The sequence below is a fragment of the Mastomys coucha genome, unplaced genomic scaffold (assembly GCF_008632895.1).
Source record: "Mastomys coucha isolate ucsf_1 unplaced genomic scaffold, UCSF_Mcou_1 pScaffold3, whole genome shotgun sequence".
Lineage (NCBI taxonomy): Eukaryota > Metazoa > Chordata > Mammalia > Rodentia > Muridae > Mastomys > Mastomys coucha.
Window position 1 is genome coordinate 10,153,719 of NW_022196909.1, and position 11,151 is coordinate 10,164,869.

The window sequence follows — 11,151 nt, forward strand, 5'->3', positions numbered from 1 at the left end:
AGGGAGAGGGAGAGAGGGAAAGAGGGAGGGAGGGAGGGAGAGAAGGAGGGCGGGGGCGTTCACTAACTGGGAATGACATGGGCTTTTGAGACCTCAAAGCTCACCCCCAGGTACATCTCCAACAGGGCCACACCTAATTGGTCCAAACACTTCCACCAACTGGGAACAAATCATTCAAATATGTGTGTTGGGCCCATTCTCATTCAAACCAGCACAGCCAGTTTAGTTGAAGTTGATCTTTATAATTATAACCAGTTCAGAGTTCAGGCTGAACTCTGAATCTGTCTGTAGTAAACTTGTAACTTCCTCCAAGGAACAACTTTCTTGATATTTGAATCTTAGAAATTTTATAGCAAAAAAGAGTTTGAAATCTCTTTCTAATCCAATTATACTGTGGTCGAGAAAGCTGAGGTGGGGGCTTTATGGATGTTTTGTTAGCTCAAGGTCATGCCATTAATCATTCCTGGCATAACTTTGCCTACAGCTTGTCTCTGGACTTCTTTTCACAGTTTGCCCATTCCACAACAGTAGTTTTAAGTTTACCACAGATTAAATAGCCTCATACAGTGCATTAGGAATATAGAAACTTTGCTAATGAGAGGCGTGATCTTCTACTAAGGTCACTCCTGCCTTGCTTAGCCTTTAATTTCTGTCTGCCTGTAGTTTAATTCCATGAAAGACTTGGTACCCTTGAAGCTGGCCAGAGCTAGTTTCGAAGCTTTGATATTTGACTTCCTCCAGATGAATTTGGAAGGGGAAAAAAACTTTACCCAAGAGGAATTTTCCAGCTGATTGTTTAATTTATACACATGCATTTTTCTAAACAGAACTTTGGCTTTGAAAGTGCTTAATAGCTTTTGTGGGTTTCCATCCCTTTTGAGCATGGTATAATGTTATAACAGCATTAGGTTAGATTTAGAGATTTGAGTATTTGTCAATTCTGTGAAGCCTATTATGACAATTTGGGGTGGGGCATGTCCGTAACACTGAAGGCTGAGAGGGGGGTGTTGGTTTTTCTTTTTTCTCTCTTTCTTTTTTCTTTTGTGCATTATCTTGATGTTATACATAAAATACAAAAAGAACATTCCAGAAGATAAAGAGGACACATTTCTGACAAGTTATTTTTACGGCAAATACTTTGAATATACTTCTCTTTCAAGTAGTCATGTTTACTGAAAAGTACACTGATGATATTGGAAGCTGGTCTGCAGGCTTCACAGTGATGGCGGGGTCCCTCAGCCTTGAGGCACTATGTGAGACTCGGTTCTCTGCGTAGTAACCCAAATCCCCTGGCTCAGACTCAGTTGCTTAAGGGATAAATGAGGTGGCCAGCAGATGTGCCTTCGCCCCTCCATCCACAGCAAGCGCTCCTCTGTGGGATGATGCTGTGCACATGGCTTGTAAGCTGTCGCCAGATACACCCTGTAGCCAACTGTCAATGGAGTAAAGAGGATCTATGACCCGGGTAGAGACTGGCAGTGATTTTATTTGATCCTTTCCCTCCAGGTTTGACTTTATCCTTGATAACGTTGGTGGATCTACTGAAACGTGGGCTCTAAATTTTCTCAAGAAGTGGTCAGGAGCCACCTATGTGACTCTGGTGACGCCCTTCCTCCTGAACATGGACCAGCTGGGCATTGCTGATGGCATGCTGCAGACAGGAGTCACCGTGGGCACAAAGGCATTGAAGGTAGGAAGGCAAGTCTTGCTTGGTGGGAGTGAGCAGGTGCCTCCTGGGAATTGTCTCTTGGAGCCAGCCAAGAGGCTAGCAAGGGACGGCTAGCATGCTCTCTTGACTCAAAAAGCAGGGTTCCAGTTCTGACCTCTGTGTAGTAGTTGTGGGACCCTGAGCATATTACTTAACTGTTTTTAAGTCCAGTGTCTTTGCCCATACAGTGAGGCTGCTAATCTGTGTACTTTAATGTGCTGCTGTAAGCATCAAATCCACATGAAAAGCATGGCTCAAGGCCTCGGACACAAAGGCTTCTATTCATGCAGTTTGTGATTAGCTCTTATTAACTTCTCTTGCTTCCATCAGGTCTGCCTTCTGCATCTTTCCTGCCTGTCTCTGAAGGTCTGCTTTCCCAGCAGCCCAGAAACACACACAGTCCCTTGTACATAAAGGCAGACTTTTCCTAAGGCAGTTTCTAGCTCCTGTGCTCATGGCAACAGCAGGATAGACCACTGGTTCCCACACAGAGGCCCTAGCACCCTGAGAGGCCCGTGGGGTACACAGCCGTAAGGAAACTGTGGTTTCACTGCAGGAGCTGCGAAGGCTGGTGGATCTCACCCCGTCCCAACATTGCTTTACGCTGCTGGATTGATGGGAGTTTGGGGGACTTTAGATTCCTCAGGTTGACTGTATTGACAGGCTGCTACGTCTAGGACTGTGTGATGCTCTGCTGGCCAAACTGAATGCCCCCAGGAGTGATAGGCCTTGGAAATTAGTGCATAGAGCCTCAGTTCCAGGACTGAGAGTAGGGCCTAAGTGTCTCCTCTCTACTGAATACCATCACCTCTTGTCACCACAGAGGTGACAGAGGCTGATAGAATTCCAGGCTGTAAATTAGGGTAATTCTATGGTATTGGATTAGAGGTGAAATGGTATACATGATAAAAGAAAATGAAGATAAGTAAAGACAAATGTTTTTTCTCTTCCTTTCTCTCTCTCTCTCTTTCCTTCTCTCTTCCTCTCTTTCTTTTCTTTCTTTTTTTCTCTCTTTCTTTTTTTTGAGACAGGGTTTCTCTGTGTAGTCCTGGCTATTCTGGAACTAACTCTATAGACCAGGCTGGCCTTGAACTCCTAGAGGCCTGCTTTAAAGGTGTGTGCCACAACCACCCAAGATATTATTTTATTAATTAGACTAGATATTTCAGATTCAAGGCCCTCAAGTAGGAAAGCCCTCAAGGTAAACGTTTGTTCATGGGTAGACTTAGCCATCGTCACTGTGTGGTCTTGGCCAGCCTCACTGTGTGGTCTTAGTCAGCCTCACTGTGTGGACTTGGCCATCCTCACTGTGTGGACTTAGCCATCCTCACTGTGTGGACTTGGCCATCCTCACTGTGTGGACTTAGCCATCCTCACTGTGTGGACTTGGCCATCCTCACTGTGTGGACTTGGCCATCCTCACTGTGTGGACTTGGCCCATCTTCACTGTGTGGTCTTAGTCAGCCTCACTGTGTGGACTTAGCCATCTTCACTGTGTGGACTTGGCCAGCCTCACTGTGTGGACTTGGCCATCCTCACTGTGTGGACTTGGCCAGCCTCACTGTGTGGACTTGGCCAGCCTCACTGTGTGGACTTAGTCAGCCTCACTGTGTGGACTTGGCCAGCCTCACTGTGTGGCTGTTTTTAGCTTTTCTTCCCTTTCCTTCCATTGTTTTCTTTCCTTTTTTTCTGCTTGTTTTTAATGAGGTGCTAGGGATTGAACTTGGCCTCACCTATGTTGAGCAAGAAATGCCACTGAGTCACACCCTGGCCCTTGAGATGGCTTTTTTGTTTTGTTTTCTTTTTAGATGGGGTTTCATTATGGAGGCCTGGCTTACCTAAAACTTGTGATCCTCCTGCCTCACAGATGTAAGCCACTGTGCTCAGCCTTTAACTGCTACTTTAAAACAAGTTATTATAGTTACCTTATGTGTGTATGTATTTCCTGCATGTATATATGTAGACTTGTGTATACCTAGTGCCATCAGAGACCAGGGAAAACGCTAGATCCCTTGGAACTGGAGTTGAGGATGATTGTAAGCCACCATGTAGGTACTGGGCACCAAACCCGATCCTCTGTAAGGACGGCAGGTACTGAGCCATCTCTAGCCCCCATTAAGTTATGCTAAAAATTAACTTGGGCACCACTTAGATTTAGAAATTTTCTGGTTTCTTAAATTCCAAGGACTTGCCTTGTTAAGATAGTAAAGAGACGACTCGTTAACCTTACATATGCACGGTGCAGAGGTGGACAGAATGGTCGCTGAGTTATTTCACTTCATTCAGACAGTGTCCAGAAGCAATTTAAGGAACGCTACAAGGTAGTTGTTGGCAGCGAAGGAATCTTCACTGCTCTGTTTCAAAACTTGGCTTTGCAGACTTTAAAAGGCAAGCATAGCCTGTATGTAAGACTTCACAGTCGTATGGAAAGACCTTATAAATGCCTCCAAAGTTGTCCTTTGAGAGTGCACTGGCTCAGCTCTCTTTCCTCTCCCTGGAAAGATGATGACAGTGTAAAGACTGGCACACAGTTCTAAAAGCACACAGTTAACTCCTCACCATCACGCTTCTAACCCTGACCTGCTCAGCTTACCGTCTCAGCCATAGTGGCCTGGGAAGACCATGCAGACATCTCGTAGCAGAGCATGCACTGGGCTGTTACAAATCAAGTGGCTGGCTCTGCTGAGGAGCGTGTTGTGAAGGGCTTCACAGGTGACAGTTGTGACCATTTTAGCTCCCTTTATTACCCTCAGCAGTTACCAGAATGCTGTCACTGTGGTCCTAGAACCTAGGCAGAGCTTAGGAGAATCAGCTGAACAGGTCTCCTGTGATTGTCGTTTACTGGGTAGGCCCTGTGCTGGGCATGGCTTAGCATATCAGTGACGAGCCATATACACCGAGACAGAGCCTCTTACTGTTAGCCTTTTCATGACTCCATGTGGGGACACAGTGTAGGGAGCCCTGCTCTACAACAGCTGTGAGCAGATGGACTCCCTGCCCTCCTTGGTAGCAGGGCCGAGCCTGAGCTGAGGGCAGCAGCGTGGCACTAAGTGTCCTTGTCTACCTCTGAGGAGTCAGGTCCCGCAGAGATGTCTCAGAGCTTGGTGTTCCCCATTTTGATGTTTTCTTCAGCTCCTGGATAAAGATAGTACTGTCTGAATGTAGCTTGGGCTGCACGATGAGACGCTGTCTCAAGAATGAAAAAGAGGGACAATTGTAAGTGGGCACAGAGGTAGAGTTGAAGCCTCTCTGTGTAGGAGTTTTGTCCACCTTTATCTTGAGAAGTTTTGCTCCACAAAGACTAGATGGCTTGGCATTTAGAAGAAGTACCATGGGTGGACCCAGCCATGGTATAAAAACTATTTTATACTTTCTTTGAAGTTTCCTTTATTCCTGTCAGAGTTAGAAACAGAAAACAACTTTTAGTGACTCTTGTTCCTAAAGCAGTTTTAAATGTAATAAGTCTCTCTTGGCTTCCTGCAAACTTCAGTGGGGAATGCCTGGGCTCTGGTCCCTAATTCCTTGTAGGTAAGCAGTTCTGTGCATGGGACTATTTGGACTGTCACTTAAGGAAAGCTTTCCTGTGCGAGTCATACAGGAAGATGCCTGAGTTTACATGGATAAGTCATGCTCATTTGCTTATTCTGTAAATGCTGTGCAGTATCTGTCCTCCATCAGTCACCAGGCCAAGGTCCTGGGCACGCAATCAAACGTCATCATGAAATGGGAAATGGGTTCATGTGCCTTGGTCCTGTGGGAAATGTCGTTCGCTGCAGTTAGCCAGGTCTTCTTTTGCACTCACCATGGTTATTTTCTTCCTTTTAGCACCTTTGGCAAGGGGTCCATTACAGATGGGCCTTCTTCATGGCCAGTGGGCAATGTCTAGATGAAATTGCAGAACTGGTGGATGCAGGAAAGGTAGGTCTGCCCAGAAACCTTTTCCTGGTGACTTTGTGTTGTCGGCCCTCCTCCTGTACACCGCCCCCCCACCCCCCGCCTTATCCCTGGGAACACTGCTGGAGGAGGGAGGGAGCTGTGTATGTTCCTGTTGCCATGGGGTTCGTGGAGAGGCTGCTCGGTGTGCACAGTAACTCACCCTGTTTAGTCTACCCCCTTGGCTTATACATCAAGGGACAAGCCAGGGAGGGGCATTATATGATAGTCTTAACGGTGCATTAGCAAGTGGCAGAGCTGGGATCTGAGCTGGGTGTCTAGTATTTTGGTGGTGATCTTTGAATGAGGGCATCCTCTGCACAAAGAGGAGAAGATGCCTGCAGGTTCTCAGGAAAACCCTTGGGCTGCCTCAGTGATGGCGAGCTGCCCTGGTGGGAGGTGAGAAGTGGTTCCCCAGGCTTCTAACCCAAGGTTAGTGTGGATAAACGTAGACACAGTTCAGAAGAGTGCAGGCACCGGCAGGACGGCCCCAGCAGAGACAACCACAGCTGCTCTCTGCTGCTTCCACCTGGCCTATGGGGACTTCACGGAAAGTGAATGTGCTGTTTTGTCCTATTGACAGTGTCCTTTGCCTTACAGAAGCTTTGCAGTTTCCTGAGGTCCCATTTATCAATTGTTGACTTAGAGTCTAAGCCATTGGTATTATTCTCAGGAAAATTTCCCTGTGCTAGTGCGTTAGAGGTTATTTCCCACTTTCTCTTCTACTAGACTTGGTGTATCTGGTTTTATTTTGAGGTCCTTGATCCACTTGGACTTGAGCTTTGTGCAAGGTGACAAATATGGATCAATTTGCATTCTTCTACTTTCAGACTACCAGTTAGACCAGCATCATTTGTTGAAAATGCTGTCTTTCTTCCTGTATGGTTTTAGCTTCTTTGTCAAAGACATTTTAGGTGTGTGGTTTTATTTCTGTGTCTTCAATTCTATCCCATTGATCGACCTGTCTTCTCTATACCAATACTATGCAGTTTTGTTGTTGTTGTTGTTGTTTTTTTTTTTTTTTTTTTTTTTTTTTTTTTTTTTTTTTTTTTTTTTTTTTTTTTTTTTTTTTTTTTTTTTTTTTTTTATCATTATGGCTCTGAAGTATAGCTTGAGATCAGGGATGGTGATTTCCCCCAGAAGTTCTTTTATTGTTGAGAATTGTTTTGGCTATTCTGGGTTTTTTGTATTTCTATACAAAGTTAAGGATTGTTCTTTCCATGTCTGTGAAGCATTGAATCTGTGGATTGCTTTTGGCAAGATGGCCATTTCTTCTATGTTAATCCTACCAGTCCATGAGCATGAGAGATCTTTCCATCTTCTGAGGCCTTATTTGATTTCTTTCTCCAGGGACTTGAAGTTCTTCTCATATAGATCTTTATTTAACTTGCTTGGTTAGAGTTACCCCAAGATATTTTCTATTATTTGTAACTATTGTGAAGGGTGTTGTTTCCCTAATTTCTTTCTCAGCCCGTTTATCATTTGTATAAAGGAAGGCTACTGGTTTGTTTGAGTTAATTTTATATCTAGCCACTTTGCTGAAGTTGTTTATCAGCTGTAAAAGTTCTCTTGTGGGGAGGTGAAGGGGAGGGAGATGGAGGATGAGGGGAAGAACTCTTCGAGGGGGTACTAGGAGGGGGAGCAACATTTGGGATGTAAATAAATAAAATAATTTATTAAATAAAAAAAGAAAAGAAAATGAATGTTGCTGAGAGTTTTAGTTTTCTCTTTGGGGTTTTGAGTCTTTTTCAGTGGTTGTTTTTTTTTAAATTCATTCATACAGTAAATATGTCAGCTTCTCCTCCCTCCACTCTTCCCTGCCCCCTCCCTGTCCTCTCCCCTGGGTCCTGAGTAGCTACTTTTCAGACATTTAGGTTTGTTTATTCAGCTCTGTTGTAGCCAAGGCACTGTATATGTGGGCCATGGTAGCCTGCATTAGCAGGAACTACTTTTAGGTTCAATTGTTGAACCTTTTCATGGACTTCTAGGGTTGGTGTGTCCTGAGTAGAAACAGCCTTGCATGTTGTATATATAGGACTCCTCCTCATCCCCACTCTATGCTTTGCTTTACTGCTACCAAGAAAGGAACCATAGCTAAGTAAGTGTGTGGTAGAGCCCACAGTCGCAGAGGACTCTCCTCCCGGAGCAGAGCGTGGTGGTGGTTGTCATGATGTCTGCTTGAGCTGCCGCATGCCTGTCATGCTCTCTTGTATTCACAATACCAGGACTTTGTCTCTACTTGGACATTGCTATTTACCCAACAGAGATGAGAGGAGATTTGTATATACGTACAATTAAATTTGGCAGATAACCAGCTCAGAAGGGACAGGAGAGAAAGAAGATGCCTTTGATGTGCTCCTGGAGGAGGCCTGGAAGAGTCCATCTCTTTGTCTCACTCAGGCTGCTAAGCTGGGGATTTGTTTGGACAGGGAACAGCTCTGGGCCTGTGTAAGCTGTGTACTCTGGGCACAGGGAGGTCAGGTGTCTTGTCACCTCTCTGCTTTGAGGTGAATGTGGGAGCTCACTGCCTGTGTATACTGGGAAACTCAGGGAGTGACAGCAGGCCCTGAAAACTGCCATTAGAAGAGACTCTCAGCTGAACAAGGACAGTTCAGTTCTTCAAAGCTCTGAGGAGTGCTTAATGACCCTGGCCAGCAGGAGCTGTCTGTAACGTAAAGACACAGAACAACTAAGCCGACTGCTCTGGGTTTTTAGATAAATTATATTCATAAGGTTCAAAACTGAGGGGTTGACGTAATTTCAATAACTGCCTTTGACTGCATCCCTCTGTCACCGAGGTTCTGCTTGGCTTAGACAAAACCAGCATTATTGTTTCCTGAAAATCCCAAAGGCACCTATTCAACAGGACAGGACGAATGAGTAATGAGGCTGGGATCTGAGCTGGGTGCCTAGTATTTTGGTGATGATCTTTGAAAAAGGGCATCCTCTGCACAAGGAGGCGAAGGTGCCTGCAGGTTCTCAGGAAAACCCCTGGGCTGCCTCCGTGATGGCGAGCTGCCCTGGTGCCCAGGTAAGAGGGAGAGCAGTATTGGGTCTAAGCCCCGAACATCTGACAGAGTAATGTTTCTGCGAGTAATGAATGGTTTCTCACTTTCCCTTTTGTTTTTAAACACCCTTCTCATTTATCTCACATTAGGATATTAAAATGTCCGCCATTCTTTATTTTGTAAATAGCTATGTTAATATTCCCCTGCACAGGTGTGCCAATATTTATTTGCTCTTTTACAAACAGTGCTTCAGTGGATAACCCAGCTTTGTTTTAAGTACTAACTGTGAGTATATTTGATTCAGTTCTGGGAAATGCAATTACTGAACCCCAAGTATTTTGATAAATAGTAAGGCAGCAGCTTTTGAAATCCAGTCTGTTTAGCATTTGCCGTCTCTGCAGCTCATCTCTTCACTCTTTTTTTTTTAAGGTCAAAAAATCCATTTATTACAAAATCTACTTACAAAAATATATATATACATATGCAAACATAATAGAAAACAAAGGGAACACACCAGCTGTCTGTGTGTACAAAGCCAGTGAGGATGGAATTTATCAAGGGTCTACTTCTACTTGCAGTAGAAAGTTCAGCCCGACATGACTAAAATTATGACTGTCTTTTTTCCCCTTCAGTTTCTCAGGTGTTCTGTATTTTCATAACTGTGACTATCTTAATGAAAAACAGTCATCTTCTGCTCACCACAAATCTACAAGTTGCTGACGGCCAAATAAGATATGTCACAGCAACTCACAAGACTGAAGGGAGCCTCAGTAGGAAGCTAATTTTAGGAAGCTCACTAAACCATGTACTTCATTTTCAGTAGCACTCACATAAAGTAGGGAATCTATACACCCAACTCTCTTCAGCAGCCAGTTAAATGCCACACCTTCTAAAAGCAGGGACAGTATTCTTAAGTGTCTTCCTCAGGCTGGGTGGAGATGGCTCCCAGAGTACAGCTTGATCACCCTAACAGAGGTGGTAATTCTCTGACAGGCAGTGAAGGATACCACATGGCACGTCTGGACCCGTCCTTCCAAGTATGAGAACAGCTTTTGCTTCTGATACTCTGGATAACTGCTTTTATATTATCAGTCCTTCCCTTAAGTCGCTGACTTTCTGTTGGAGAAATGTGATATCAAAACCTTGAAGTCTCAGGACTAGAAAACAGAGAACACTCCCAGGAACTATTTTCTTTGTCAAAGGAATCATCTTGAAATGCAAACTTCTGTTTCAGTGCATTAGATATTAAAGACCCGGGATCCCATTCTGAACCCTGTCTTTTCCTCTTCTCAATGGGTCTACTGCCTGGTGACCTTTCAACAGGCCGAAGTTTGACCTTATTCAAGTCCTTTAGAACATCCAACATATTCGGGACATCACCAACTCTCTGGCTTTTTGAATGATGGCTGTCATTGCTCTTCTTAACTCCTGGGAGCTGCCTTTCCACTTCAGTAGCCAGACTGTCTGTGTCATGTGTATTAGCAGATCCAGGCTGCATGGGAAGAGAACTTGGAGGCTTCAGAGAAAACTGAGGAGGAAGAGGTGGGGGAGGAGGAGGAGGAGGAGGAGGAGGAGAAAGCACCACAACTGGAACGTGGTCCGGTTCCGCACTCAGCTCAGTGGCCGCTGATGATGGTGGCACTTGCTCCATGCTAGTCTGTCACTCAGACAGATGAAGCCAGTCTCTCTGCTCTCTCTCAGGCTCTGTATTGCCACAATCGCAGCAATCTGAGACCGGAGGAAAGTCAGCTCATCTTCAAGGGCAGCTATCTTTTTAATGGCAGCTGCACTTACAGGCAGATCAGCTGTCTGTTTTGTTCTGTCTTAGAGCAGGAGATGACAGATCCCAAATCAGTTTTGAAGGATGAAAAAGAGCAATTTTTCCTTCCTCCTCCTTTTCCCATATACTTTGTCAGTATCTGAGACAACTGGCTTCTTCATCACTTGCCACACACAAAACATCAGCAAAAGACGGAACTGTAAGTTCATAATCATCAGATTCCTTAGAGTTCATGTGCGGGATCGACTCAAAACGAGGTCTTCTACAAGGCTCTAAAGGAAGCATTCTCCCAATAGTACGAACAATACTCCGAGATGACCCATGGTTTTTATTTTGACAAATCAGCAAATCCTGGTCTACGGGAACACCAAAATATGCCAGCACGTTTCTTAATATATTCAGAATGAAAGACATTGCTGAAGCAAGTCCAAGAAAACACTGTTCGTTGGTACCTGTCAGAATAGTAAGGAATGAAGTCGGTGAGAATTCTGAGTGCTCCTGGGAATTCTCCAAGAAAACAAGTCTAAGACCTGCTTCTTCAAAACACAGAATTGTTTTTACCATGTATTTCCATCCTCCTCCCAGGTGTAGCAAACAAGTGCGTTTACTTCAGATTACTCATTATGCTTGCTGCTGTTATTCAATTAAATGTTGGTACATCTAAGAATTGAGTCAAGGCCTTCTAAAACTCCTTTCTTGTTTTGTTTTGTTTTTTTTTTTTT

General features: G+C 44.5%; 1 protein-coding gene and 1 pseudogene across 3 annotated transcripts in view; one reads left to right on the forward strand and one right to left on the reverse strand.

The window, feature by feature from the left end:
• The window catches only part of Rtn4ip1 (reticulon 4 interacting protein 1), a 52,200-nt gene that overhangs the window by 31,110 nt on the left and 9,939 nt on the right, over positions 1-11,151 (forward strand). For 2 of the 3 annotated variants that reach the window (XM_031346726.1, XM_031346728.1), the window contains 2 exons: positions 1,507-1,690; positions 5,534-5,626. In XM_031346726.1, the coding sequence (XP_031202586.1) occupies positions 1,507-1,690; positions 5,534-5,626 (277 nt within the window). The remainder of the gene's footprint in view (positions 1-1,506; positions 1,691-5,533; positions 5,627-11,151) is intronic. The other variant, XM_031346727.1, reaches the window with a different exon arrangement.
• On the reverse strand, positions 9,611-10,971 carry LOC116074866 (annotated as a pseudogene).